Source organism: Xiphophorus couchianus, chromosome 15 (genome assembly GCF_001444195.1).
Source record: "Xiphophorus couchianus chromosome 15, X_couchianus-1.0, whole genome shotgun sequence".
In the NCBI taxonomy this organism is placed as follows: domain Eukaryota; kingdom Metazoa; phylum Chordata; class Actinopteri; order Cyprinodontiformes; family Poeciliidae; genus Xiphophorus; species Xiphophorus couchianus.
In genome coordinates, this window is record NC_040242.1 from 7541775 (window position 1) to 7566787 (window position 25013).

General features: G+C 38.3%; 2 protein-coding genes across 5 annotated transcripts; one reads left to right on the forward strand and one right to left on the reverse strand.

Annotated features, from left to right (window-relative positions):
• The first annotated feature begins 431 nt into the window (after window positions 1-431).
• On the forward strand, window positions 432-7248 carry aida (axin interactor, dorsalization associated). Its single transcript, XM_028039718.1, has 10 exons — window positions 432-757; window positions 2158-2224; window positions 2328-2381; window positions 3709-3763; window positions 3844-3907; window positions 4439-4542; window positions 4992-5114; window positions 5239-5361; window positions 6093-6210; window positions 6303-7248. Exons 1-10 carry the CDS (start codon window positions 651-653, stop codon window positions 6400-6402), a joined length of 915 nt encoding a protein of 304 aa, XP_027895519.1. The 5' UTR covers window positions 432-650; the 3' UTR covers window positions 6403-7248.
• An 871-nt stretch (window positions 7249-8119) lies between these two features.
• mia3 (MIA SH3 domain ER export factor 3) lies at window positions 8120-24709 on the reverse strand. 4 transcript variants are annotated; one of them, XM_028039714.1, is made up of 28 exons: window positions 24376-24708; window positions 22703-22836; window positions 22538-22624; window positions 20356-22441; window positions 19547-19834; window positions 19242-19372; window positions 16477-16608; window positions 16259-16280; window positions 16088-16176; window positions 15929-16006; window positions 15611-15721; window positions 15436-15507; window positions 15246-15350; window positions 15041-15163; window positions 14859-14946; window positions 14673-14728; window positions 14490-14580; window positions 14246-14384; window positions 13933-14095; window positions 13801-13836; window positions 13355-13422; window positions 13048-13133; window positions 12731-12844; window positions 11501-11563; window positions 11374-11420; window positions 11206-11274; window positions 10431-10827; window positions 8120-8843 (listed from the first exon to the last, which is right to left on the reverse strand). In XM_028039714.1, the coding sequence occupies exons 1-28, from the start codon at window positions 24545-24547 to the stop codon at window positions 8587-8589; spliced, it is 5304 nt and encodes a 1767-aa protein (XP_027895515.1). In that variant the 5' UTR covers window positions 24548-24708; the 3' UTR covers window positions 8120-8586. The 4 variants fall into 4 exon arrangements, with proteins under 4 accessions (XP_027895515.1, XP_027895517.1, XP_027895516.1 ...); XM_028039716.1 differs by lacking the exon at window positions 12731-12844 and having other exon boundaries at window positions 24376-24709; XM_028039715.1 differs by lacking the exon at window positions 11206-11274.
• Between the last annotated feature and the right edge of the window lie 304 nt (window positions 24710-25013).

A 25013-nucleotide genomic window follows, 5' to 3' on the forward strand; every position in this document is an offset into this window, starting at 1 on the left:
TGAAAAAGTGATCTTATCAAAAGCAAATAAAGTCCACCTCTTTTTTCTCCTTTTTTCCCCAGAGATGATGTTGGGGGGGGGGATGGGGGACTAGGGAAAAATTTTACAGACTGCAAAATTTGCAGTCTGTAAAAGAAAGCCAGAAAAAAAAGCGGTCTGAACACCAGGTACTGCAGGCCTCACTTGCCCGAGTTAAGGTCAATGTAGCAGAACATAGAGTTCGTTATTCAAAAATTAGAAAGAATATACCGTTAACATATATTCTTCAAATGTTTTTGAATTTAATAAACTTTTTTATGTGTCCAGGTAGCAATTTACTACAGCAGTAGCTAAATATGACTGGAACTTCAACCATATTGTGTGTCATTATGTAACTGACGTCCACTCGGGCGACCCCGCATCCCGAAACAGGCGCACCCCGAGCTCCAGGCGGGACTTCCTCTCTCCTGCGGATGCGACATCAGGGCTGAAGCAGGCAGAAAGGGCTTGGTCGGGGTGTCACCGGGTCCCGATCCGTGCGTCTCTCTCCGGACGGCAGATATCCCAGCCGAACTGGACGCCGCTGTCGCCGCAGCTGGAAGCCCCCCGTAGAGGAGCCTCCTCCTCGGCTATGCTGCCCTGAGAACGCCGCGACCACCCGCCTCGCCAAAATGTCTGATGTCAACAAGACTGTTCAGAAATGGCACGCCAGTTTTAAGAAAGGCACAGACTTTGACTCGTGGGGGCAATTAGTGGAGGCGATAGATGAGTACCAAATGTAAGTTCAGCATGTGTGTCCTGTCTGTCCCCGGTGGTTTATCCAGAAAGCAGCGCTGCTTCCTTTTATTTTGTTTAAAAAAATGTTTACAGCTGCATGTCCAGAAACCTGCAGGGCAGATAACGGGTTCATAAGAAGTTGGGCTGGGAGCTGTCAATGCGCTCTCACAGCAGTAAATAAACCCTTCCCATCCATGACGTGATGTGGCATTTGTTGCAGAGGGAGTGGGTTGCGTGTGCGTGTGTGTGTGTGTGTGTGTGTGTGTGTTGCATCCCTGCTTCATCCAGAGCAGCAGCAGCTCCAGCTGTTTGATGGAGAGTTCGGGTCATGGAAAACCAAACAGAGTTGCGTGTTGTGCAGGGCAGAAAGAGAGGGAGAAAAGAGCCAATATTCCTCAGAGTATTGAGAAATAGTCAGCCACACCCTCTCATTGTTATGGGTGGGTTTCATATGAGAGGAAAAGCTTTGTCCTTCTCGGAGAAAATCCCGCTCACTGCAAGTTATTTCGGGCTGTGACTCTTGTCAAAATATTCATTTGCAACAAATGTTTTCGATAATAAAAATAAACATCAAGACCACCTGATAATTCACTTTCTTTATCACCATGGGGCGCCAGAGTCCCTGCTCGGTCTCGAAAAGTATCATTTTCCATGTCTGGAAAAACATGGAAAAAAAAAAAAAAATAATGCAGATTTTATTCAATTTTTATAAAAAAAATTTTAAAATGCGTATTTCTAAAAACAATCAGATGTTTGGATCGGTATCTTTTTTGAGCTAAATTCATACTCAATAACATTTTCGTCACAAAATCGCATACATTTTCAGACCTCAGACTTCTTCCTTTAGGAAGAAGTCCTATAACCAGTTAAAGTCTGGTTAGTTGCGTGCATAAGTTATTAGCTTTCAACCTTCTTAAAATCCTAGTCAAGTCATATTACCAATAGGTTCAATAAACTAAAACAACACAGTTCTGAATTCAAGTATGGCATTGGACCACCTCTTGTGCGTTAGCTTGACTAACTTGGATCATCTTAATTTCCAAATCGGTGACTCCTGGATTTAGCAAATTAGAAGAGAGTATCCTGGATTAAATGGAGATTATTTGTGGATTTTTTCACCTTTCCATGTTTGTAAAAATTACAGCTTTAGGGGTTTAATTGGTATTTTAGATGTAGTTTAGGCCTGAATTGAAAGTTGCTTGGAGACCAAAAAATTAAAGCCCTTTTTTTGATTATTGGATTAGTAGGAATTCAGTTAGTTAGCAAAATTCAAAATAATGTTATACTCAGATCACCAGAACTGTTTGGGGAAAAAGGTCTAGGGTCTTTAAAATGATGAGAGTTGATGTCTGATCATTTAAAGTGTTTGATTACATCATCTGTTTGTGTCACTTCATCCAGTCTAGCCAGACAACTACAAAAGGAGGTCCAGTCTACAAATTCTTCAGACTTCACAGAGGAGCAGAAGGTAATCCTTTCATTTTTATCTCCTGCTGCTTCTCTAAATCAGACTCACCTGCTGCAGTCAGGCTAACAACTGTTTGTGTTTCTTTTTTTAATTTCATTTATAGAAAAACTTAGGAAAGATTGCAACATGCCTAGAGATGAGAAGTGCCAGTTTGCAGGTCTGTATTCCTACTGCTGCTAAAATAATGTGTCGCTAATTTGATGCAAAATATTGAACGAAAAGTACATATTTATTTTGTAGTTTTCAAGTGCTTCATCTGTTCAACATTATATATTGATACTCTACTAACGAGTATCACAGGCATAACCAATTCATCACATCGGTTTGTATCGAGACTGGATTTTTATTATAAACCTTTGTTGGGATAAATTTTGAAATTGTTCAGTTCAGAAAAATATATATTGCCATATATTGCAGAACTGCACACTTTTGATAAAAGTGATGGGTGCCGCAACCAGCTGAACATCACTGGGTTAACAATTTGAATTTAAAGACAGAATATTATGTGCTAGCAGATGTTTATAAAATGAGAATATTAACAGGCCTAGAGGGCTTGGTGCTTGGTCACTAAGAAGACGTTCAGAGGAGTATTCACTACTGTTAAGTATAATGCTATGGTTAAAGTTATTTAATGTTGTACAAGCACAAAATAATTCTTAGGAGTGAATTTATTATACTCCTAAGTCGCAACTTAATAGCACCTTAAATTGTATCCTGATATATGAAATGAAATCAGATTTTAATCCGAGCGAATTCACATGTTGGTGTCTGGTGGGCTGAATCCCTGAGCATGCTCAGTTACACAGTGAAAGTGTTTTTTTCCTCTTTTATCTCTGCAGCAACAGTAAGTTTCCTCCCATTTTTTTTATCTTTCACTCAGAAGTGACACGTATGTGTGCAAATGAGGATGTAGACTTATTTAAAATGTTTAACAGGACTTACAGTATGTAGAGGTCACATTGTGGATATTTATGGAGCATGGGGTTGAATTTTGCAGTTACCTGACATGCAAAGAGACTGGTACCTCTACGTGCCCCAAATGATGGAGTAACAATATTCTTTTTCGTATGGAAGTATTTTTTCATTCCTGATTTCTTCTAAGGAAGCAAAAAAAAAGGATCTTTACATACTTTATTGCACACACCTTGAACCTTCTCACATTTTTTATGTTAAAATAACAATTATCTGCAAAACTCCTCAAGCTTATTGAGCCTGGATGAAGCACATCTGTGAATGTCAATTTTCAAGTCTTGCCAGAAACTCTGAATTTGATTTTCCATCATTACTTTGACTAGGGCATTCAGCTAAGTTAATCTTTTGATCAACTCTAACTAACTTGTCACTACTGAATGACAAAATCCTCACAGCACATTGCTGCCACCACCCTGCATCGTCACGTAGCTCGGGTTAGCAAGTTTCTGCACTGGCACACGTTAGCCATATTCTTCAGAATATTATATAATAATTTGTCTGTTTGTCTCCAGTGCACCCAGTCAAAGGAGGAGTTCAAGTTAGAGGACCTGAAGAAACTGGAGCTCAGTGAGTGACTGAATGTGAATGACCTCTAATTTATAAGAGCGGCTGTTAAAATGTGGCCATCGTTTCCCTTTTCTCAACAGTAATCAAGAACATACTCACCTATAACAAAGAATTTCCCTTCGATGTCCAGCCAGTGCCATTAAGGTGAGTTTCCATCACTGAATGCCTTATCTATTTGCTGAAATATTTTGGATTTCTTTGTTTTTCCTAAAGATATTTTGTGAAAAGTGTTCAAATGAAATAAAAGCATGTATTGCTGATGACCGCTAACAGCATAGTCAGCTGGAAAGCAAATATTTATATACCACTAGAAGCATAATATCTATGTTCAGGTTCAGAAAAACTACTGTACTTATTTTTTATATCTGTTGTTATTGTCATGATAAGGGAATCCTTGGTGGTTTTTGTGTATGTAACAAACTTAAGAAAGTTTTTAAAATACAATTTTATGCTTATCTTGGATTATGTTTCTATTTAAAAATGATCAGCTTGCACATTTAGCATTGAAGGAATAACAACAGAACCTTTACAGTATTTCTGATGCATACATTTTAAGCATTTCTACCCATCCAGGTTAAGTTTAGTTAGTGGAGAGACTGTAATATAGCAGGTTTCTGTGAGGTTTTATCTTGAGGGAAAAAAAAAATTATTTTTTTTTTTCTTACTCTCTGTTAGGAAAATTCTGGCTCCGGGTGAGGAGGAGAACTTGGAGCTGGAGGCAGAGGACGATGCTGCTGCAGGAGCAGGATCGACAGGAACATTCCCACCAAGAGCTCCCGGTGCGATTTCTCACAGAGAAATTGAACAAACAGAGGAGAAAATAGTAAAGCTAACGATCCTGACAATGTGGACAGTTTTGGGGGGCTTTAAACATCCTTAACTGGAATTATTCATGACAACGATAAATCAAAGTTCTCACCGTAATAAGAAATTTATCATGATAAATGATAAACCATATAGTAAATGCCCACCCCTAAGTTGTTTTTAAATTAACTTTTCTCAAACAGAATACTCTTTTCAGTTCAAAAATACTTTACTACTCCCAAAGGACAATAACATTTTGTTGTAACTCATATTATTTTTAGTATTATTGTGCCAAAAATCTCTATGGAAATGTCCTATTAGAATTATTTTAAAATGAAAACTTAAACACAACCTTCAAGTCTCCATAATCACAGCTAGTCGCTCTTTTGTATTGGAAAACCCTGTGTCACATCTTATGTTACAGGTACTCTGTTGCCGCGGTTACCGTCAGAACCCGGGATGACGCTACTCACACTAAGAATAGAGAAAATTGGGCTGAAGGACGCCGGCCAGTGCATCGACCCGTACATGAGCATCAGCGTCAAAGGTAAGGATTCGGCCGCCATCTTCTTTAACTCAAGGAAACCTCTCCATGGCTTTGAAAGTGAACCGTCTTCCAGTCCTGAAAACATCCGTTTGTCTCCGTGTGTGTGTGTGTGTTCTGCCTTCAGATGTGAATGGAGTTGATCTGAACCCAATGCAGGACACTCCCGTGGCCACCAGGAAGGAAGACACGTACATTCACTTCAGCGTGGACATAGAAATTCAGAGGCATGTAGAGAAATTACCAAAAGGTAACGACTGTCATCGTCCATTTGCTATTTACAGCTGATTCAGTGGCGGTTCTGTTTTTTTTTGGGGTTCGTCGCCTGGCAGCAGTGTTGACATAGAAATTCAGAGCCATGATGGTAGAAATGGGTGATATGGAACATTTTGTGTTAGTGGTGTGATAATGATTCAAATTATGATTTAAAAAAAAAATTTATTACTTCTTCTTTATGTAACCTTATGGCTGTGACTGCATTCATAGCACCACAAACACAAATGTCGCTCTTGAAATACAAGAAAAAACTAGAAATAGTCTTCTTTCAAACACCACTTACTGAAAGAAGTGTGAATTATATCATCGATTTGCACACGGTAGCTTCAAATGTAATCATATTTTCAAATTTATTGATGTTTATTGATGCTCTTGTGAAACAAACAATGGGGAAAACACTAAAAGTAACGTTTCAAATAATACTGCCAATTTATTTTAATTTTTATTTAGCATTACTAATCGGAATTTATCAAGACAACGATCAATCAAAATTCTTATTTCGACAAGACATTTTTCACAATAAATCACAAACGATACAATAAATGAACAATTTACATGCATTAAAATCTTTAGTGTATCAACCTTCCAGTCCAATCAATTTACTTTAGAAGTCAATTAACAGAGAAAGCTTCTTGTGTTTAATTGGATGAATGTTTTAAACCTCTTATATTGATTTCATTGATATAAAATTCTAACTTCCCTCAGGAGCAGCTATCTTCTTTGAATTCAAGCACTACAAGCCCAAAAAGAGGTTCACCAGCACAAAATGCTTCGCCTTCATGGAAATGGACGAGATCAAACCCGGACCGATTGTCATTGAACTGTGAGTTTGGTTTTCTTTTTCACTCGTCTTCTTGTTTTTTTTTTTTCTTCTCTAACTTTCCAGAGAGCGATTACGATTTCAACATTTTTCAGGTACAAGAAGCCAACGGACTTTAAGAGGAAGAAACTGCAGCTGCTCACAAAGAAGCCGCTTTATCTCCACCTCCATCAGACGCTGCACAAGGACAGCTAAGCCCCGTCTCGCCGTTTAATCTCACTGCATATCCAGGGAAACGTGGTGTTCCTCCTCATCGCCACATTCAGCAATACCAAATGAAGGCCGAGGTGTGAAGAAAGTAAAAGGATCCGATCTCCTCACATGGATTTTATGAATTTAAGTGCTTTTTTTTGGCTTCTGTTACAGAGTCCTATTAATATACTTTAAACCAGCAGAAACATTTTAAAGCAGTTTAAGACGCCTCATGTAGCTCTCTGATTTTTCTTTTCAGGTGGAGTCACTGCAGGTACTTCTGGTATGTTTTGTTATGTGACAAAACTCTGGACTTTAAAACACAAAAAACCCCCCAGCAAAACATTAACTCCTTAATCCAACCACTGTTTTGGGAAAACTTTCATCCTCTTCCTGGAATATTTAGTTTGTTCAATTTAGTGTTTATTCTTTGACTGCTGCTGAATGTGTCTGGAGAAGGGGTTCAAACGGAGGCATTTAATCGGGATTGACGCCACTGAAAACACAGTACTGGGTTTACAAGGAGTCAGCAACAACAGATGATTGTGAAGCTGTCAAAGTTTAAGCAGATATGGCACAATTCCCTTAAATAATTAGAAAACAAAAGCTGCCGAAAGTGGGCAAAACTGTACTTAACTGACAGGATTTGCTGTAGCATCCTAGAATTGTATAAAACTCCACAATATGTTGGTATTTTTAACTTCTCAAATAGAGATAGACACCTAAAATTATAAAACTTCTCACTATACTAACAGTATGATGTTGTGAAAAAGTATTTCTCCCCTTATAGATTTTCTCAAACTAATTTTCAAGCAAAGATGAATAAAAACAAAAAGCATTTTTTTTTTTCTTTAAAAAAGGCTTATTTTATGAAAGGAACAACACATTTCCAAATCAACTAACAATTGGTAGCATCAACTACCAATGGTTAGAAATATTTGGTGATGAGCAAATTAGCCCCACCATGGCTGGACTGCCAGTCTCTGAATTCTAAGAACTTTTAAACAAATAAAGAACAAAAAAATAAAGTTCTTGTTTTGGACAACAAACCCAAACTATTTGTTCAGATTGTACTGGTTTAAAATATTTTTTATTTCAAACATACAATGCAATATTTTTTTAGCTAATTTGCAAAGGGAAACATGAAAACAGAAGGTATTTAAATTAGAGATTTGCTTAATTCAGTATTAAAGCTTCAAGATGGATTCAGTTCAGTTTTACATCTGAGAAGGAAATCAAATGCTTAAAAAAATTGTGAAGCAGAAAAAGTGTTTTTTCCATGATTTTTTAAAAAATCCAGTAGTTTTGTTTGTGCAGTTTTACTTAAAACATGAAGGCTAAATGAAGCTGTGATTAGATGCATCTCTACACTTGGATGGAGAACAAATTGTTCAAATATAATCCATTACTTTGTAATGCTATTTAACTTCACTTTGTCACATGTACGTAGTTAAAATCTGCTTGTAGACTTTATTTTTGTAACATCTCTAAAACAAGGACAAACAAACTGTAAGATAGACTAACTGATGGATTAACTGTAAATGTGCATCGGGAACTGTTTGCAATTTTTTTGTTCGAACATTTGCAATTATTTTTGATTTATAATAAACTATAACCGAGGCAGTTTGTAATTGGTTGCAATTCTTTGAAAATGTATTTTGTGATCAAAGTCCTCTTGAACCCAGAAAAGTGTATTTACTTCACTGATTCACAACACGGACAGAGTTTCCATTCTTTATTATTAAATGTTCTAGCCAACATAGTAAAATAAGTTATACATCTGGCCATCGATTTACACATTTCCTTAATACGGTTTGTAATGAACCAACATGTTTGGGGAAGAAAAAGGGATTCCTGAAATGTTAAAACTAAAACCTCTCATCTTCTGTTTTTTTTTTATAATTTCCACAGGAAACATTAAAAAATATGTCCCTCTAAATCACTTATTTAAAAAAACAAAAAAACAAATCAACACAACTTGTATTGCACAATAACCTGCAAAGAAAAATTCTTAACTCATAAATTTCAGACACATAATTTATGATGACTTTTTTAAAGACCTTATATTTTAATAAACATCATTGCAATTTTATATGACAGAAAACTGAAAGCCATCATGACCTAATGTTTGGACTTGATTTGTTATGGTGTTACTACAGTGAAGCTCCGTTCCTTAGCGTTTTAAGGCTAGACCATTCCAGGTCTGACTGAATCCTGAGGAGCCTCCTGCTTCAGGTGCGTGTCAGGAGCGGGGCCGCTCTGGGGGCCCGCTGAGTTCTGGGGGTTACTGGGCAGCCCCTGACCAGGATGTGCAGGAAGGGGCGGGCCTCCGGGTGGCGGCACGCCTGGCGGCAGGTCCATGAGTGGGCTGATGTGGTCTCTCGGTCCTGGGAAGCGCATGTCATGAGGGATAAGTGGACGGGGCCCCAAAGGTCTGCGGACACCTGCATGGACAGAACGAGGGATGACAAAGGATGAGAAACAGCAGAGAAATGAGATATGAATTTTTTAAAAACATTTTCTTATGGAGGAATCTGCTTCAACCAGCTAGAGACTTTTTTTTCCCTCGTTTACAAAAGTTTAGATCAGGGGTGTCAAACTCCAGTCCTCAAGGGTCGGTGTCCTACAACTTTTAGATGTGCCTCTGCTGCACCACACCTGAATAGAATAATTAGGTCATTAGCAAGGCTCTGGAGAACTGATCTACACAAGGAGGAGGTAATTAAGCCGTTTCATTCCAGTGTTTGGTACCTGTAGCACATCTAAAAACTGCAGGACAGCGGACCTTGAGGACTGGAGTTTGACACCTGTGGTTTAGATGCTCAGTCAGACTGGAAGGAGAGCATCTATCAGATCTTCCCACAGTTTCTCGTTTGTATTCAGTTCTAGGCTTTGACTGGACCAGTCTACAGGATTTCTGCAGGTTTCACCAACTCAAAATTAAGACTTTTTTTTTTTTTTTTTTACAACGAAATGGCATATTTTATATAGTAGTGCCATGATTTTTTTTCTCTTCATAAAAATGTGTGTAGCATTGTATGGGTGGATTTTTCATTTGCCGAATTAAAAAAAACAAATACACAATTATATTTTAGTAAATTCTTGTCAGCTCAGGGTTTCCCCCAGTGTATGATAAGCCTGGCAGGCCACCAGACTTTTTTTTAAGATCTTATAGTTGGTGATCAGGTATTAATCTTTCAATCTTTCAATAACACATTATTGTCAAGTGATATTTTCAAATTTCCTATCAACTTAAACATTTGTTTTTAACTCAAAAACGTGACGGGCTGCTGGAGAAATGACTGCCCTAGCGCCCAACCACTGGCCTTAGCAGGTTTTCTGGGGGAAACCTTGGAGCTGTATTAAATACTGACCGAAAATTGTGGTTCTCACATTATTAAACAAAACAGGAACCTGTCAGGTTGCTAAATAGAAAAATAAAAGATAAAAAACACGAAAGATGTGAAACACTTAATCAAGGAGAACTGTGGACTCTGTGTCAAAGAAGTGGACAAAATCTGATCTAGCTTTCCAGATGGGACAATTGCCAGATACGCAGTTATACAACTGTACATTTTTGAAAGGCATGAGTAGAGCCTTCTGCACAAGCAACAAGAATGCAACAAGTGGCTTCTGTCTTTTCCAGCAGCCATTGTACAACGCATACAGCGGTAAAACAAACTGACAAAATGCCCTGGATCTCCGCTTGGGCTGCTAGGTGACAGGCTATGCTCAGCTGGGGTTACTAAGTAACGGCACAGTGCATGTGGATTGTGACTTAATCAAACGGCTCATTTTTCAGACACCAAAAACTGACTTTGTGATTTTTTTTTCAGCGCTTGGGTTGTTTTTGAAATATAAAAACCTGCAAAATGTTAATTTTGATTGAAATCAATTTTAATCTAATGGTACCATTAATCAATAAATTGTTAGCATTGCTAGTATGTACTGTCTGTTGTTGCCAGGAAATGATGGCATCCCCTTTAGAAAAAAAGCAAAATGCTAAAAGCTGAAGTAATACGTAAACCTACCGAGCGGTGGAGGCATCGGTCCAAAATTAGGCGGTAGAGAGGGACGGAAGTGTGGTGGTGGCGGGCCTCTTGAATCAGGGCCCAGTCTGGGTTGGAATAAATGTCCATTGGCAGGTCGAGGGCCAAACTCCCCGCCCATGGGTCCAGGCAGGGGCATACCTGGGTGTCCATTGGCCGGCAGAGGAGGGCCATGGAGTGGGGGGACATTTGGAGGAAGAGGCCCTGGTGGGAGTGAGTACGGGACTGGTCTTGGATGGCCGTAAGGTCCGGGTGGAGGGAGACGGACGTTGGGTCCAGGAGGGAGAAAAGGGTCATGTGGTCCCGGGCCTGGAGGAGGCCTTTGGACCATTGAACCAGGCGAGTCTCTGATTGGAGAGGCCATGAAGGATCCAGGTCCCTGTAAACGATGGGAGGAAAAACGAGATCTAATGTGTGCAGTGAGAAACTTCCAGTGAGATCAGACAGAGTAAAATGTTAGTCATGCAGAAAAGAGATCCACAGTTATATCCACAAACAAGAGGTGCAGTCGGCTGTTAACCATATACCACCATCTGGATCAATCAGAACCCCTGTGAAACATCGAGCGCAATTTGGTGCATCATCTGTGAGTGAAACCACAAACTTAGAAAAAATAAATCTTTAAATGACCCAAAAAGAAAACCAATTCCTTTATTCTCCTCCCGTTCCCAAAACCAGTTTTAGAAAGGAGAAGGAGGAGTTGGCGTGCTTGCATTCACCTTCACACCAAGCACCTGGACTGAACCTTTATACTCACTGGCTCTGGACTCTCTGTGGAAGCCACAGCCTGACTTTCTGTTTTTATCTGTGGATCTATCACTTCAGTCTGTTTTAGAACAAGGACATTCACAGCTGAAACTTCTTTAAGAGCCTTTTATAACGGAGAAGAAATGTAGTTGTTATATCTGAATAATAAATAACTTACAGATCCGTCCGGGTTGGCGGGAGAGGAGCTTCTTGGGCCCATCATGTCTGAAAGATGAACAACAGAGTCTCAAGCAGATTTAAAGCAAACATGATCGATGTGACGTTAAAGCTTTCAGAACACACACCCATCCCCGGGACGTGTTTGTTTTCAGGGTACATGCCGTGTGGATCGGATGGAGGTCGAGGGGCTGAATGGAGAAAAACAAAAAAAGAGAATGAATAAAGAAGGTGAAGCATCTGCCAACAAGTTTCACAACATGGAACAAGGAAAGAAGGTTAGGATCAATGTCTTTCATTTCACATCAAAATCTTCTGCAACACATTTGTGCCAAAATGTAACATTGTTCCAGACTTGAATTTCCAGATGAATGAACAAACTGATGAATGGATGGAGAACAATATCAATGGTGGGATGGACTTATTTACAAATTGGTGGTTGGATATGTTTTTCCCTCCAGGAATTTGGAACTATTAAGACAAAATCACTCATCGGTCACAAACCTGACCAATCATCTTAACATTTTCTGTATTTCTGACCAATCACTGTAACTCAGTGATATTTTGACCAATGCCAGTACATCATGTTAAGTTTAACTAATATTCAAATCCTCTTTAATTTTTGAACAGAAGTTGTGCTCACTGTTGCTTTCCACATTTTTAAAAGGAACCTTTGACACAATTGAAAGTGGAAAAAGTCAAGTTTGTAAAAAGTGTTGCAAAATCAGTAAATTTAGGATGCAACAACATAAGAAAAAAATCTTGCAACATCCTCGAGGGACTGAACTGACAGATAAATAAATGGATGGACAGACTGCAAAAAGGAAGGAGAAATAAAGAGATGGATAAAAACATTTAAGACAGAAACAAGATAGAAAACAGTTTGGAAAAAACTAACATTTTTCAAATCTTTGTCACCATACTTCTCTATACATTGAAAATCCTTCAATTTTAAGTTTTATCACAACAGATAGGAACCCTGTTACCTTCATTTTAAAGAAAAAAAGTCTAAAAATTTAACACGGAGCGATAATCTTCTTTTGTCCCCCGCTGATAATGAGAAATGTATTGTTTGAGAGCTATAAAGATGCAATAAAATCAACTGCAACACACTCATAAAAAAAACACTGTTACAGGGAAATTTTCTGATGGTTTAGCCAAAATGAACAAAAATAAAAGGCAGGAACCAGGAAGGAAATAAGTGCAGGATGCAACGCAAACAAGAAGGAAAGTAAAGTAAGAAGGTGAAAGCTGAAAAGAAAAAAGTAAAATGTGAAAAAGGAGAGAGTTTGTTGTGAAGAGATGTAGTCCAGCTTTGGTGCAAATTAAAGTAGGTGAAGAGATCCACTTGGACTCACCATACGGGTCAATTCTTCGCCCTACGGGGGCAGAAGGAGGGCGCCTTGGACCCTCGATCATTATAGGAGGGGACGGAGCACCCCCACTCACAGGAGAGGGTCCATATGAATCACCTGTTATGACCAAACCATCAGCTTACTGAAAGAAGAGAAACTGCTGACAATACACCTCAATAAGTGTTGATATTCCAGGAACTCCCAGACAACATGGAGTCCACTTATTTAGACAAAAAAAAAACAGGAAATGGCATCCTCTCGGTTTGTTTCTGTGGAATAAAAGTGTTGTGGAGAATTAACAACAGGAAGGTTGGATGTACCTTGACGAGGACCTGGAGGCTGACCGGAGTTCGGCCTGAACAGGGGCGCACGGCGCTCATTAAGCTGCGACGTAAGTATGGCCAATCTGTCAAATTAGATAAGAAATTATCAACTGCAGGTTGGATTAAAATAATTGTTTCAAACTAATTTATGTTATGGAAGAAGAAAAAAAAATACAAGTGTGGTAAACCAAATTAACTTGATAATCTTAACTCCTCACTCATTGATTTTTCTAGCTTTCTGTCTACAAACCAGATCAAATTCAGATTATTCGCAATAACTGAATTCAATTCATTCAATACTCACTTTTCACGCAGCTTTGAGGATTCTACCTTTTCTTGACTTAGAGCTCGCTCAGCATTGCGAGCATTCACCTGCAGACAACACTGAGAATTACTGTGGAGCCAAATTACAATGAATCGCTTTTTACAAACACTAACAATTTAGAATACATGGCAAAAGTTTTAACACATTTTTACATATTTTTTGGTATAACAGTCTTTTAATGTGAAGCTTGGACTTGCACAGCTGATTGTTTAAAACATGGTCAATAAATACAATCCTTCACAAAATCACAGAATTAAAACAGGGTGAGGATTTAACAATAAACCAATGAGATGTTTAATAACGATGTGGCTCGCTAAAATTTTTAGTTGTAAGCTGACAAAATGTGAAAGTTTAAGTGGTATGAAAACATTTCTAGTTTTCTCTAATTTCACTATGAATCAGTAGGTGAATTCTCTGCAACTTACCCAGTTGGAATGAGTTTTATTTTCCTGCTCTTTTACCTGAAAACGACATAACAAAATAAAACACGGTTTATTAATAACCATGTTATGGCTTCTTTTTTCCAAGCATTACTTTCATTACACATTAACAACTACCTGCTCTTTATAGACCTCCTCTGTCTTCTTCATCTGCTCCTCCATCTCATTAATGCGCTGCCTTAAAAGCTTCACCTGCTCCTCGGCTTCCACAGCTTTCCCTCCCACCTCAGACAGCAGATTTTCTTTGCTGCGCCGCTCCAGCTCCTCCTTTGTCAACCTCCTGTACAGCAACAGATTCGCGGTCCCATTAGCAAACTATAACTGCTTCACATCTCAAACCACAGTTTCCAAAGAAGAAACTGACATATTCACATATTTCGGGCAGCTTGGTTTAATAACCGGACAAAAGACTGCAGCAGGTTTTACTTACTGCTGCAAAGCATTTTCCTTGTGCTGATACATTTCAACCATGATTTCATTTTTCTGCTGCAGGATCTTGTACTGGTTTTCAATCCGACTCTTCTCACTTTTGAGGGCTCCGATTGAATGTTCCAGCTCCTGGTGTTTTTCTGTTTGCAAAACAAAGCTCCGTTATTCAATGTAAAGCATTTATGTCGTTATGCCAACAACAATAACACAAAATGACACTTTAGAGAACTTATTTTAGGACTGACCCTCAAGTTCCTTTCTAGATTTTTCTTCATTGAGGAGTTTTCCCATGAAGCGGTCGCGCTCTTCTTCGATAACTGTGAGAGTTGTCTGGACCTATTAGGGAATGAAGAAATTATTCAATCCTTAAAGCAAAACGTCTACTAAAGCTACAATGACATGTGAAAGTGTTGGCTCTTAAATCTTACCCTGGTAACATCCATCATTTGCTTGATTCTGTTTTTTATGGCCGTTTTCTTATCAGCTGATGGCATTAAAAAAAACAAACAAAAAAAAGCACAATTAGTATGTAATGCAAGTAAAAACTGAAACATATCTGAAGAATTTGACTTAAAAACTTATAAAACTATTTTTTTTTAAAGTGACAGGCTCACCAGGTGCCACTTCACCATTTGCCAATACACTGGTTTCACCTTTCTGCAAATCGCAAGCATCTAGGTCTGCCAGAAGTTCAGACAGAACCTAACGGAAACATATTTTTGCCTGGGGTTAGTTGTTTTTTTAATTATTATTATTATTTGTAATGTACAGAAAGATTTTGGGTCAGCTGACAAACCTCCACATTGTGATCTTTGAGCACCACAGAATCCTCCAGTTCTTTATGGGACTTTTGATAAACTTTTATTTTCTCATTCAGCTCCTTATGTTTTTCCTCCCAGGCCTTAATACTTGTTTTAAGCTGCAGGAATGAGAAACGTCAGGGGAGAGCTTAGAAAAATCTGCTCTACAAACTAATTTGAAGTGTGTTCATCGTGTCTCACAGTTTTATTCTCTTCCTTTAAAGCTGCAAACTCTTTCTGGAAACATTTGTGTTGAGCATTTCGTGCATCTTCTCGAATCTTGGCTTCATCCAAAAGAATAGTGGACTATGACAAGACAAATATATGGATTTAAAACATGTCTGAAGTAAGAAGCTGTTCAGATATAAAAAGCATGATGTAAGGATCATACCTTAGCTAGAGCTTCCTGTATCTTTTTCCGGCTGACCTGCAACTTTTCATTTGCCTTCTCTAATTTTTCTAGCTGTTGTATAAAAAACAGATTGCATCGTTTTCAATTTGTGTATGGCACAAATTCATTGTTTTAATTAATTACAGTAATAAGATGAAAAAGAAGGATAAGCTACCCTGCTGTCATTCTGGAGAGAGATGGCTCGCTCTTCCTCTAGTAGCTTCAAGAATTTGTTCTTCTCTTCTGCCATCTGTTCATTCATCTTGTCAGCTTTGACAACTTTACTCTGTAAAAGGCAACAAGAGAACTTTGAATGGCCTACAAATTTTTTATTTTAACAGCTGTAACAGCGCAACAATCTGCGGAAAAGGTTACTTTGTTTCATCAAATAAGCCAGTTTCTAAAAAGCAAAGAAAAAAAATCAGACTCCTCAAACATTAAACTAATCTCACCCAAATTTTAAAGGCAAAATAATAGACCCAATTTCCCTTACCTCCAATGCTTGCATCCTTTTCATGGTGCAGCTCACAGTTTCCTTTGACTGCTTCTGATTTTCTTTCAGTTGTTCAGTCTTTAAAGATGAGAAATTATAATTAATACAATTCTTCCAAGTAGTTTTATGATACCAGATGACAAATATGATGTAGCTCACCTGCTTTTGGAGTTCAGATATCTTAGCAAGAGCATCACTCTTATCTTTTATGAGTGTCTGGATTTTATCCTTGAACTTTTTCTCGTCCACTTGTTTCCACATAAAGTATAAAATCAATAACGTTTAAACAAATGAATTGTGGTATAAAAATTGATAACATCCCAGACTTACCAAGGTATTTACTCTTCTTCACCTAAAAGAAATGTGAAGATATACATGAAAAGTCTTAATTATTATTATGTGAGCACTATTGCGTAAATCACCATAAACTGGGTAAGAAGATCCTGTTTTTGTATTATTTATGAATATTTTACCATGCATATGTAAGTCATATTTTTGCTGTTATCAAATTAAGCAGACATAGGAGAAAAACATATTCGATCACTTACTGCCAATACTGTTCTCCAGAAGAAGATGGTGAAGGTAAGAACTCCAATCAAAGCTGTGACAATGACAGCTTGCCAAGGACAGCCAAACAACGTTTCCCCTGGCTTCCACTCCTCTGGCAGCAAAGAAATCATCTGAAGCACAAAAACAAAGACAGAAAGGCGAAAATTAAGCTTGGAAAAGGATAATTTAGGAAAGAAAAACAAAGCTGTCTAAGGAGGAAAACAGTTCTATAATGAGTTACATTTGAATCATAATAGGAAAACCTGATGTGTGATGCTTCAGACTCACTTTGACAACTGAATATTTGAAGTACTTTTTCTCAGCCTACTGTAAGGAATTTAGTTTTATGAGATGCCAATAAAAATCTGCCAGCACAAGATCAATTTAGAGTTATACTGATTTTAAGACTCAAATTTCCACAGCACAAATCCAAGCCTAAAACTAACAGAAAAGGGGCATTATACAAAGCTCCTGGAGAATAAAATCAAATGAAATAAAATTATATGTGGGATTTGAGAAGGTTTAATGATCTTAATTTCTAAAAATATTTAATTACAAAGAAAATGAAACTGATGTAAAATAGTTAAAGTACATGAGTATGAAATTGTTTGTTTACAGGAACAAAATGGGATGAAATGTAATGAGAAGGAATGGAGGCACCATTTGGTGAACAGGAGAACTGACCCAGAGTCTAGAAAAACAACATACAGAACATCTTTATGAAAAAACTTTAAATCAACTTCTTAATGTTTACAGCTAATCTTAGATTAAGATTGTATTTATAAAGTTTAATCAACAAAATAGAGTTCAATAGAGGTAGGCCTCTACTATATTCGCAGTAGAGGCCTACTGATAATGATAATTAATAGCATTATCACACTATTAAGAATCAATATTTGGCTAATTGGATAAAGCTTCACTGCCTTAAATTTCCAAATCTTTCACAGATTTTAATGAATGAGCCACTGAAAGCTTGATGAGAATACAGGTTAAACTAAAAATTGCAATTGCATGTTTAATATTTTGTGCAGCCTTTATAACCAAAGTAAAATTATTATTAAAGTATTTCTCAAAGCATTTTTGCGCAGAGATTAAATTTAAGCCAAAAACAATCAGACTTAGTTACTTTAATGTAATGCAACTCGTTTCCTAATAGGTCCAACATCCTGTATTCAGCCCGCTTTATCTAAAAGCAATCGTTTAATGTTGAAATTGTTCTAATGGGGAGCTGAATTACCCTCAAGAGGAAACTGATCCAAATGAAACATGATAAGAGCCAAGACAAACAACGTCTAAAATTGAGATCAAACTCGGCGAGTAAATTCATCTGCAGAAAAACACCCACCTCCTCAATTAGCAGCGAGCTAGAACAGCATTTTAATTACCTTATATCTTTGGTCAATTCAACACAGTCACTTACATGTTGCAGCTCCTTAAGTAGAAACACGTATATGTGATCTTGTTCCGTTACAGGTGGTCTCGGTATTGTATCACCCTCCATGGCCATGTCGAAACAAAACGGGAACTAGCCAAACACTGTTTGACAGACACCGGCTAGCTTGTTAGCAGGTTAGCTACAGCTAAAGTAATCTGTTTAACCAAGATAGCCCTTAGCTTTCAGGCTCAGTTCGCCCGAGAAAAAAAATATGATAAAGCCTAAAAAAATATTGAAGACCCTAAAAAGGTAAAGACAGGTGAGGAACAAGCCCGCAACAACAGCCTGCTAACGGTGTGAATCAGCTGTCATTCAGCTATTTAAAAACAACACAATGGTTAGCTTAGCTGGGAGCAAGAACACGGCTAAGAGTTTAACTAAAAACGGATTAAGTGAGCTAAAATAATCCGACAGAAGGGAGTCTACAACACAGCGGTATTTAATAAGGACTGTATTCCAAAACAAGGCCCGTCGGTGCTGCTCTGAGAGCCAGCTCAGCATCGGCTGTGTTGAACTTCAGCCTACACCGCGACACACGAAGGGGAGGGCCGTGCGGCGTTCAGGGGAAATCGGAGTTCCAAATTTTGATAAGATTTCTGCGTGAACTGAAGCTTACAACAACACGGTTCTATAAAAAAAAATGAAATCTGTAGCAAAAGTTTGGAATGTAATGCTTTGAGGGAACATATACAAACGACAGTTTCCATAATAACTATTAAATGCAAGTAGAATCTTTTGGAAATATGACAACTTCTGAACTAAACAGCACAATGACTAGAAGACAGCTTTAGATTATTTTCATTTAAAGTATTTAACTGATTTTGTTTGGATAAAATTCAAAGATAAATGGCAATTATTTTTTTTAACATTTCTAGTAGGTTAATTCTTTGTCAAGCTGTGTAAGAAAAGTTTTTAATTATAAACGCAATAAAGAATATGGTTTTAATAATAGTTCTTGTGTTTGTCTCCTAGATCAGCTTAGGACATCTACAACAGAATAGCACCAATGGTACAAAGTTTTTTTTAGCTTTAAACTGAGTACTTTATATTTTTTAAAGCCATCTACTTGTATTTACTGTTAATGGAAAGGGCTCGTTCAGCTGCCCTAATTCTACAAAACTGTATTTCCCTTCTTATAAAAGTTAAGTCTCTCTCTAGAATATTGAAATAGAAATGCATTATAGTTTAAGTTTCAGAGTTTGAGTTAGAACTCCAAATAGATTGTTTTTAGCCTTAAAGATCAGCTCCAAACGCATTCAGGAAACCCAAGAAACCTTACAGATGTAGCTTAAATATAACATGTAACACTAGCAACATATATGAACTTACCATAGTGGTCCACTCCACAGTTTTATTCTTGATTACTGAGAAGATGCAGCAGATGTAAACAGTTCCAGTTGTAAACAATCCCAATTCTTCCTCAGGCTTTTCTGTCACTGTCTCCATAGAGTCCACGGATCCTGACGGAAATTAGCATTAAGTTGCATCAGGTTATCTGTTTCATGAACTGATTAGGTGCACCTGTTAGATCACTTAGAAGTTTGGTCAAATTTGAGTTTATGGCTGTAGTAGAATGAAGAATTATCAAGCCTTAATAGCACATACTGAGTTTATTATTTCAAGAGACTACTAACCGGAGGGATAATGTTCAACGTCAGCCTCAACATCCACATCCAACTGATATTCAGGGGTGGGTTGAGGGACCTTTTCCTCCTCGTCTGACACAGTGAGGCTCGACTGGTCTTTATCAGAGTCTTCAGCATCCTTCTCCGGGATCATGTTTTCCTTATTCCAAACCACCTGCTCCTCTTTAATCTTAGTCGACTCCTCTTCCGGATCTACTCCATCAGTTTCTGGCACATTGTCAGACTTTTCTTCAGCAATGGGGGGAGTCTCTTCTGCAACATTGGAGGGAGGTTGGTCTGTAGAGCAGAAATGGACAAACATTCTTTCAGATTTGTCTTCGCGACTGACAACTGATGCTCCAGCAATCATTCAAGCATTTATAATTTGAGTACATTATTGACTTAAATCTAACAGTTTTTCAGTTTGGTTTGGTAATAAAAGGAAAAACATCACTGCAGGTGCTCTTTTTTTCTTTGGGTCTCAGTGGTTCAAAGTCTTATAACAGTTCTGATTCCAGCACATAAAAAAAAAAGATACTCTCGTTTCCATTCCTGAGGTGTACTGTGCACCCAATAAAAAAAGAAACACCATGTTGGCAGTAAAGTGGCATTCTAGTTGGATGAGTTATTTGAAATATCTGGCTGCCTGCTGTAGACCACAAATGCTTTTAGCTGTGTAAAAATTAACTCAAGATGGAACAGGATATTGGTCTCAATGGTTTTAGAAAGATGACTCTATAATCTCCCATCTGACTTTATTGATCACAGAGAAGATTATGTTGCAACAACAGATTAAAAAAGCTAAAAATCAAACCTACCATGTGTGCTCTCCAATGGTGTTACTGGTGTTGCTAAAGGTGCACTGTCACTGGACGTCGAGTACTTTTGGCGTAGACTAAAAGCAAGTTCCTGAAAGTCATCAAGCATTTCAGTTTCCTCATCCAAACTACTCAAGTCCACATGGTGCTCCTCGTCTTGTTTTTTTTCCCGGCTGTCGAGCATCTTCTCAATCTCGTCAAGGATAGTGTTCTCCGAAGCCTCCAGGATGTTCTCGAGAGTACTTTCAACATTTTGCGTGGCATCTGTGTGTGACAAGCGAGTAGCCTTTAACTCTGTGTCCAGATCAGCGAACATGGCTTCCACTTTGAAGAGATTTTTGAGACCCAAAAGCTTTTGGATGTGGTCCATTTTCTCCTCTGTGAAGTGCTCTCTAAGCAGAGACAGCCTCAGTATATTTTCGCTGTATTCTGGCTCTTCAGCCGACTCAGCTAACTGAGTTGTTTCCTCCGTGGGTTTTTCAGCGATATCATCTGATTGAGCAGATAAAAGTGCATTTTCATCCTCAAGTAACTCCTCTTTTTCTTCATTAATCTCTTCTTCAGTCTCTGCAACTTTTTCATCTTCATCCTCCTCTGCATGTGGTTGCTCATGAATCTCTTCTTCCACAGATACTAATGTCTGACTTGTATTACTTTCAACATCTGTCACTATGTTGTCATTTGTCTGATCTGGTTTCTCATCGGTTATTAAATGCTGGTCAACAGTGACATCTGAATCACTAGATTGCTTTAGCTCAAAAGATTGGTCTGGGATTTTTTCACTTTCAGTAATACCTAATTCCTGCTCGGACGTAGTTCTGCTTTCATCCGGCACACTGTCTAAAAGTTGTTCTTCCACAACAGTCTTCTCCTGTATGTTATCATCTGTTTTGCCCATTTCTGGATCCTCCAACTCATCTTCATCTTCTTCATCATCTGATTTATCATCATCAGGAGTGCTTACAAGATCACCCTCTAATACCGGCTCTTCTGACAAACTACTCTCCTTTGTTTCATGGGGTTCTGGCTCACTGGGGGAGTTTGATGCTTCATCCCCCTGTACCATTTCATCCTTGTGTTCACTCACTTCTTGATCACCCACATTTCCATCAATGGAAAGCTTCTCAGGATTGTTTTTCGTTTCGTTAATTTCTTGCTCCACAGAGTTGGATTGATGAGGATCTAGAGGAAGTGGCTCCATGTCCTCTGGATGTTTTTGATTGTCTGGTAAAAGGGGTTCCGTCTCAGTTTTCTCAAAACTCTTCTCAGATTCTGCAGCAGCTTCCTCTGTCTCATCCTCATCCTCTGAACTAACATCCTCTCCTGTGGTTTCTCCTCCCGTGACAACTGAAAATACTGCATCTCCAAGTGATGTCCACAAGTTTTTCTCCTCTGTGGCGTTTGGTTCTTTTTTTTGTGCTGGTGGAAGTTTCTCTTGCTCTTTTGAAGAATCCATTTCCAGAGTGTCTGTGGGTTCCTCCAAGAAGGAAAGCAGTGGAACCTCCTCTTTACGTTCTTCTGAATGGTCTTGTAGTTCTTCACTGTCCTCCTCTTCATACGGAGTAACTTTAGTGGTGATTTTTTCTTCTGTGACGACAGCATCAAAGGTCGTTCCAAGGGTGGGTTTCAACTGTGGGATCTGCACTCCTTCAGAAACCGTCACTGGAGCAGTCTCCACATCAGATTCATCTGTGGTTTCACTACTTTCTGGCATAATTTGCACAGGAGACTCTGTTAAATTCTGTTGCCGAACTTCCTCGTTCTCTGTTACAGGCACAGTGGCTGTATTAGACCCTTCGTCTTTCAACAAAGATGAATCTGTTGAAGTGTTTATTTCAAGTATAGGCAAAGAGGCACTTTGGTCTTCATGAAGCTCCTCTAACTTATCAGCATGTTCAGTTTGTGTTTCAATCTCAGTCACTTCCTCTACTGATGGCTTAGTTTCTTCCTCAATGCTCTCTGTGTCTTCTCCTGTTGTTCCATTATTCTCACCATCATTCTCCTCGACAGACAGGCCTAAGAGTAGGTCTATGTCGTAAGAGTCAAACTTGTCATATCCAGTGTCAAAACAGACAAAATCTGTATCCTAAGAACAAGCATGAATGAAAATTACAATACATACTATGCTTTACATTATTAGATATTCATTCAGTAATTTAACATGCACAATATCTTCACATACCTCTGCTTTAATTTCAAGTTCTTTTTCTGTATAAAGGTGGTTTACAGCTAGAAGGTCCTTTGGGAAATATCCAAAGTTGCTTCCAACCTTTCAGGAAGAAATGGTTTTCTTTATTAGAACAATTTAAGCAAGAAAGTGATTATACATTAAACACAGTATACTCACACTTCCTGCCCATAGGTCAGCCCTTTTTCCGGACAGCTTATAGTATACATATATAGTTTCAGATTTCTTAAATGAAAGGAACCGACAATCAGGTCCTGAGAAATCTTTTACAGCTTTTCCCCGGCAAAGAAGCACTGGAAAAAAAAACATATTTCAAGGATGCATATATTACTCTACTGACATAAACAATAAACAATAACAGTCCATCTAGTTACAGATGTGCCATTTAGGAAACTGCAATTCTTAATAAATTAAAAAATAAATCTGCAAAGCCAGATCGTAATGAACTGGCAAGACATTTAATCAACTCCACCATCCCATTTAAAATTTAGAGTAGAAATGAGCCGGAAAAATGAGATTTGATGTTTTGTGAGACGAACTAGTATTCTGTTGTGATAAGCCACCAATCAAAAGATTACCAATACATTGATTGCCACCAATCAAAAGATTACTAATCCTTTGGTGCCTTAACAAAACTAGTGTCTAATTTTCCTCTAAACAAAATCACATATAAACTGAAAGGGAATTTGTTGGTCAGTCAAATACAGCAATTTCTTGGTAGAGAATTGTACTTTTGGTAGAGTGGGCACATGTAAAGTCCTGCAGAAAAAAGAAATCAGGATCTCCGTGAAGCTCATCAGCAAAGGGTAATGAAGTGCATTAAAATTCCCAGATAAACTGCTGTGCCGACTTTGGATAAAGCATAGCAGGAATAACAGCAGCAGCAGATGGCACGGCTTCTAACATCATCACTGAATTTGGAGACTTCACACAACACTTCAAAACAACTTGGACTCTGTGCCTTTCCATTCATTCTGCAGGATCTTTCTTTCCAAATGAAATGCAAAATTTGTTTCATCTAATAAAAGGACTTTTGACCCAGTAAAACACTTCTTATCTAATGTCTGCAATCAATTTCCACGGTGCACCTGTGTGGTGACTCTTGAGGCACTAACTCCAGGTGTTCTGAATCTTCTCAACTAGATTTTGGTTCACAATCCTCTCAAGGATGCAGCTATTTTTAATTTCAAAGCTTTCCATTAAAAAAACTTGGACATGGCATTATATGAAGAGCTAACATTTTATTGACAAACTTTAATAGTGTTGCTAGTATTGTACAATCTACGAATAAGATTGCATTGAAAATCCTTTTTTTAAACAGTTGTTGCATAATATTCTAACCTTTGTATATTTATAAGCCAGAATTTTTTCAAATGAACAGCAATAAACACTGATATTCATACGTTTAACTCCTTATATTTAACTATTTAAAATAAATCTAAATTTAATTCGAGACGCAACTGCATAAATTTAACAGTCAAGTCAAACGCCTGTTAGGACCGAGTATGGCACTAACGTGAGGTTGTCAAGCCGGCCGGTGGCTAATTTTTGAGCTAACGTTAGCGAGGCAGGCCGAAGCCACCAGAAAGACAGCCAACACAACCCGAGTCCGCCCAAACTGTCCGTATTAAGCTACTTTTAATGTCTATCATATCCGCTTTCCCCGGTATATGTCACAGCTAAACTGAATAACCGCAAGAGGCCGTCAAGGTCGCAAAAATCGATGGGCAACAAGTGAAGAGATAAGGCTCCGTTTATGGCTAACTGTAGTATCGGGATGAAGGGGAGGCGACAGGACTCATCCGTGAATTTCTCCAAGACAGCAAACTTACTGCTGCACTCCTCGTCGGCGCATCTTTTAAAGTCGGAGAACCTCTTCTCCAAAGCTGCGGTTGAAATAAAGTTGAATAAAAGTAGTAAAAAGCCCTGTCGGTAAAAGTGTTTTGCTGCCATGTTGGCAGTTTTGTTTGCCTGGCTTCTTGATTCCTCCGCTCGCCGGAGCATGAGCACTGGCTGGGCAGCAGGAGCCGACACGTCAGCAGATCAGATCCGGCTGGGTGTAGGCAAGGGTGGGCTTTCACAGGATCTGCGGGTGGATGTGTGGCTGCCCCAGGTGACTCCAGGAAAAACAGTGCAGGTGGAGATCAGAGTCAGCACATGAGAAGTGCAGGCTGCTCTACAAGTTTTAAAACGGGAACTTCTTGTTTTTTCTCCTCTCATTCAGATGTAATGCATTTCTTGGATCCTCCTCATTAAATTTGTTTAATTGCCTTTGAAAAGATCTTGGATCATTCCAGTAACTTCATCTTTGTAGGGGAGATATTTGTATCCTGGTGCTACACAAATAAAATTGTAAAAAAAAAGAAAACAGCCTTCATGAATTATACCTTCTAACACTTGAGAGTGGAAATTATTAATCATTTATTACAAAAGCATTGAATCTTTCCATTTTTTTTTTGGATGCATCAAA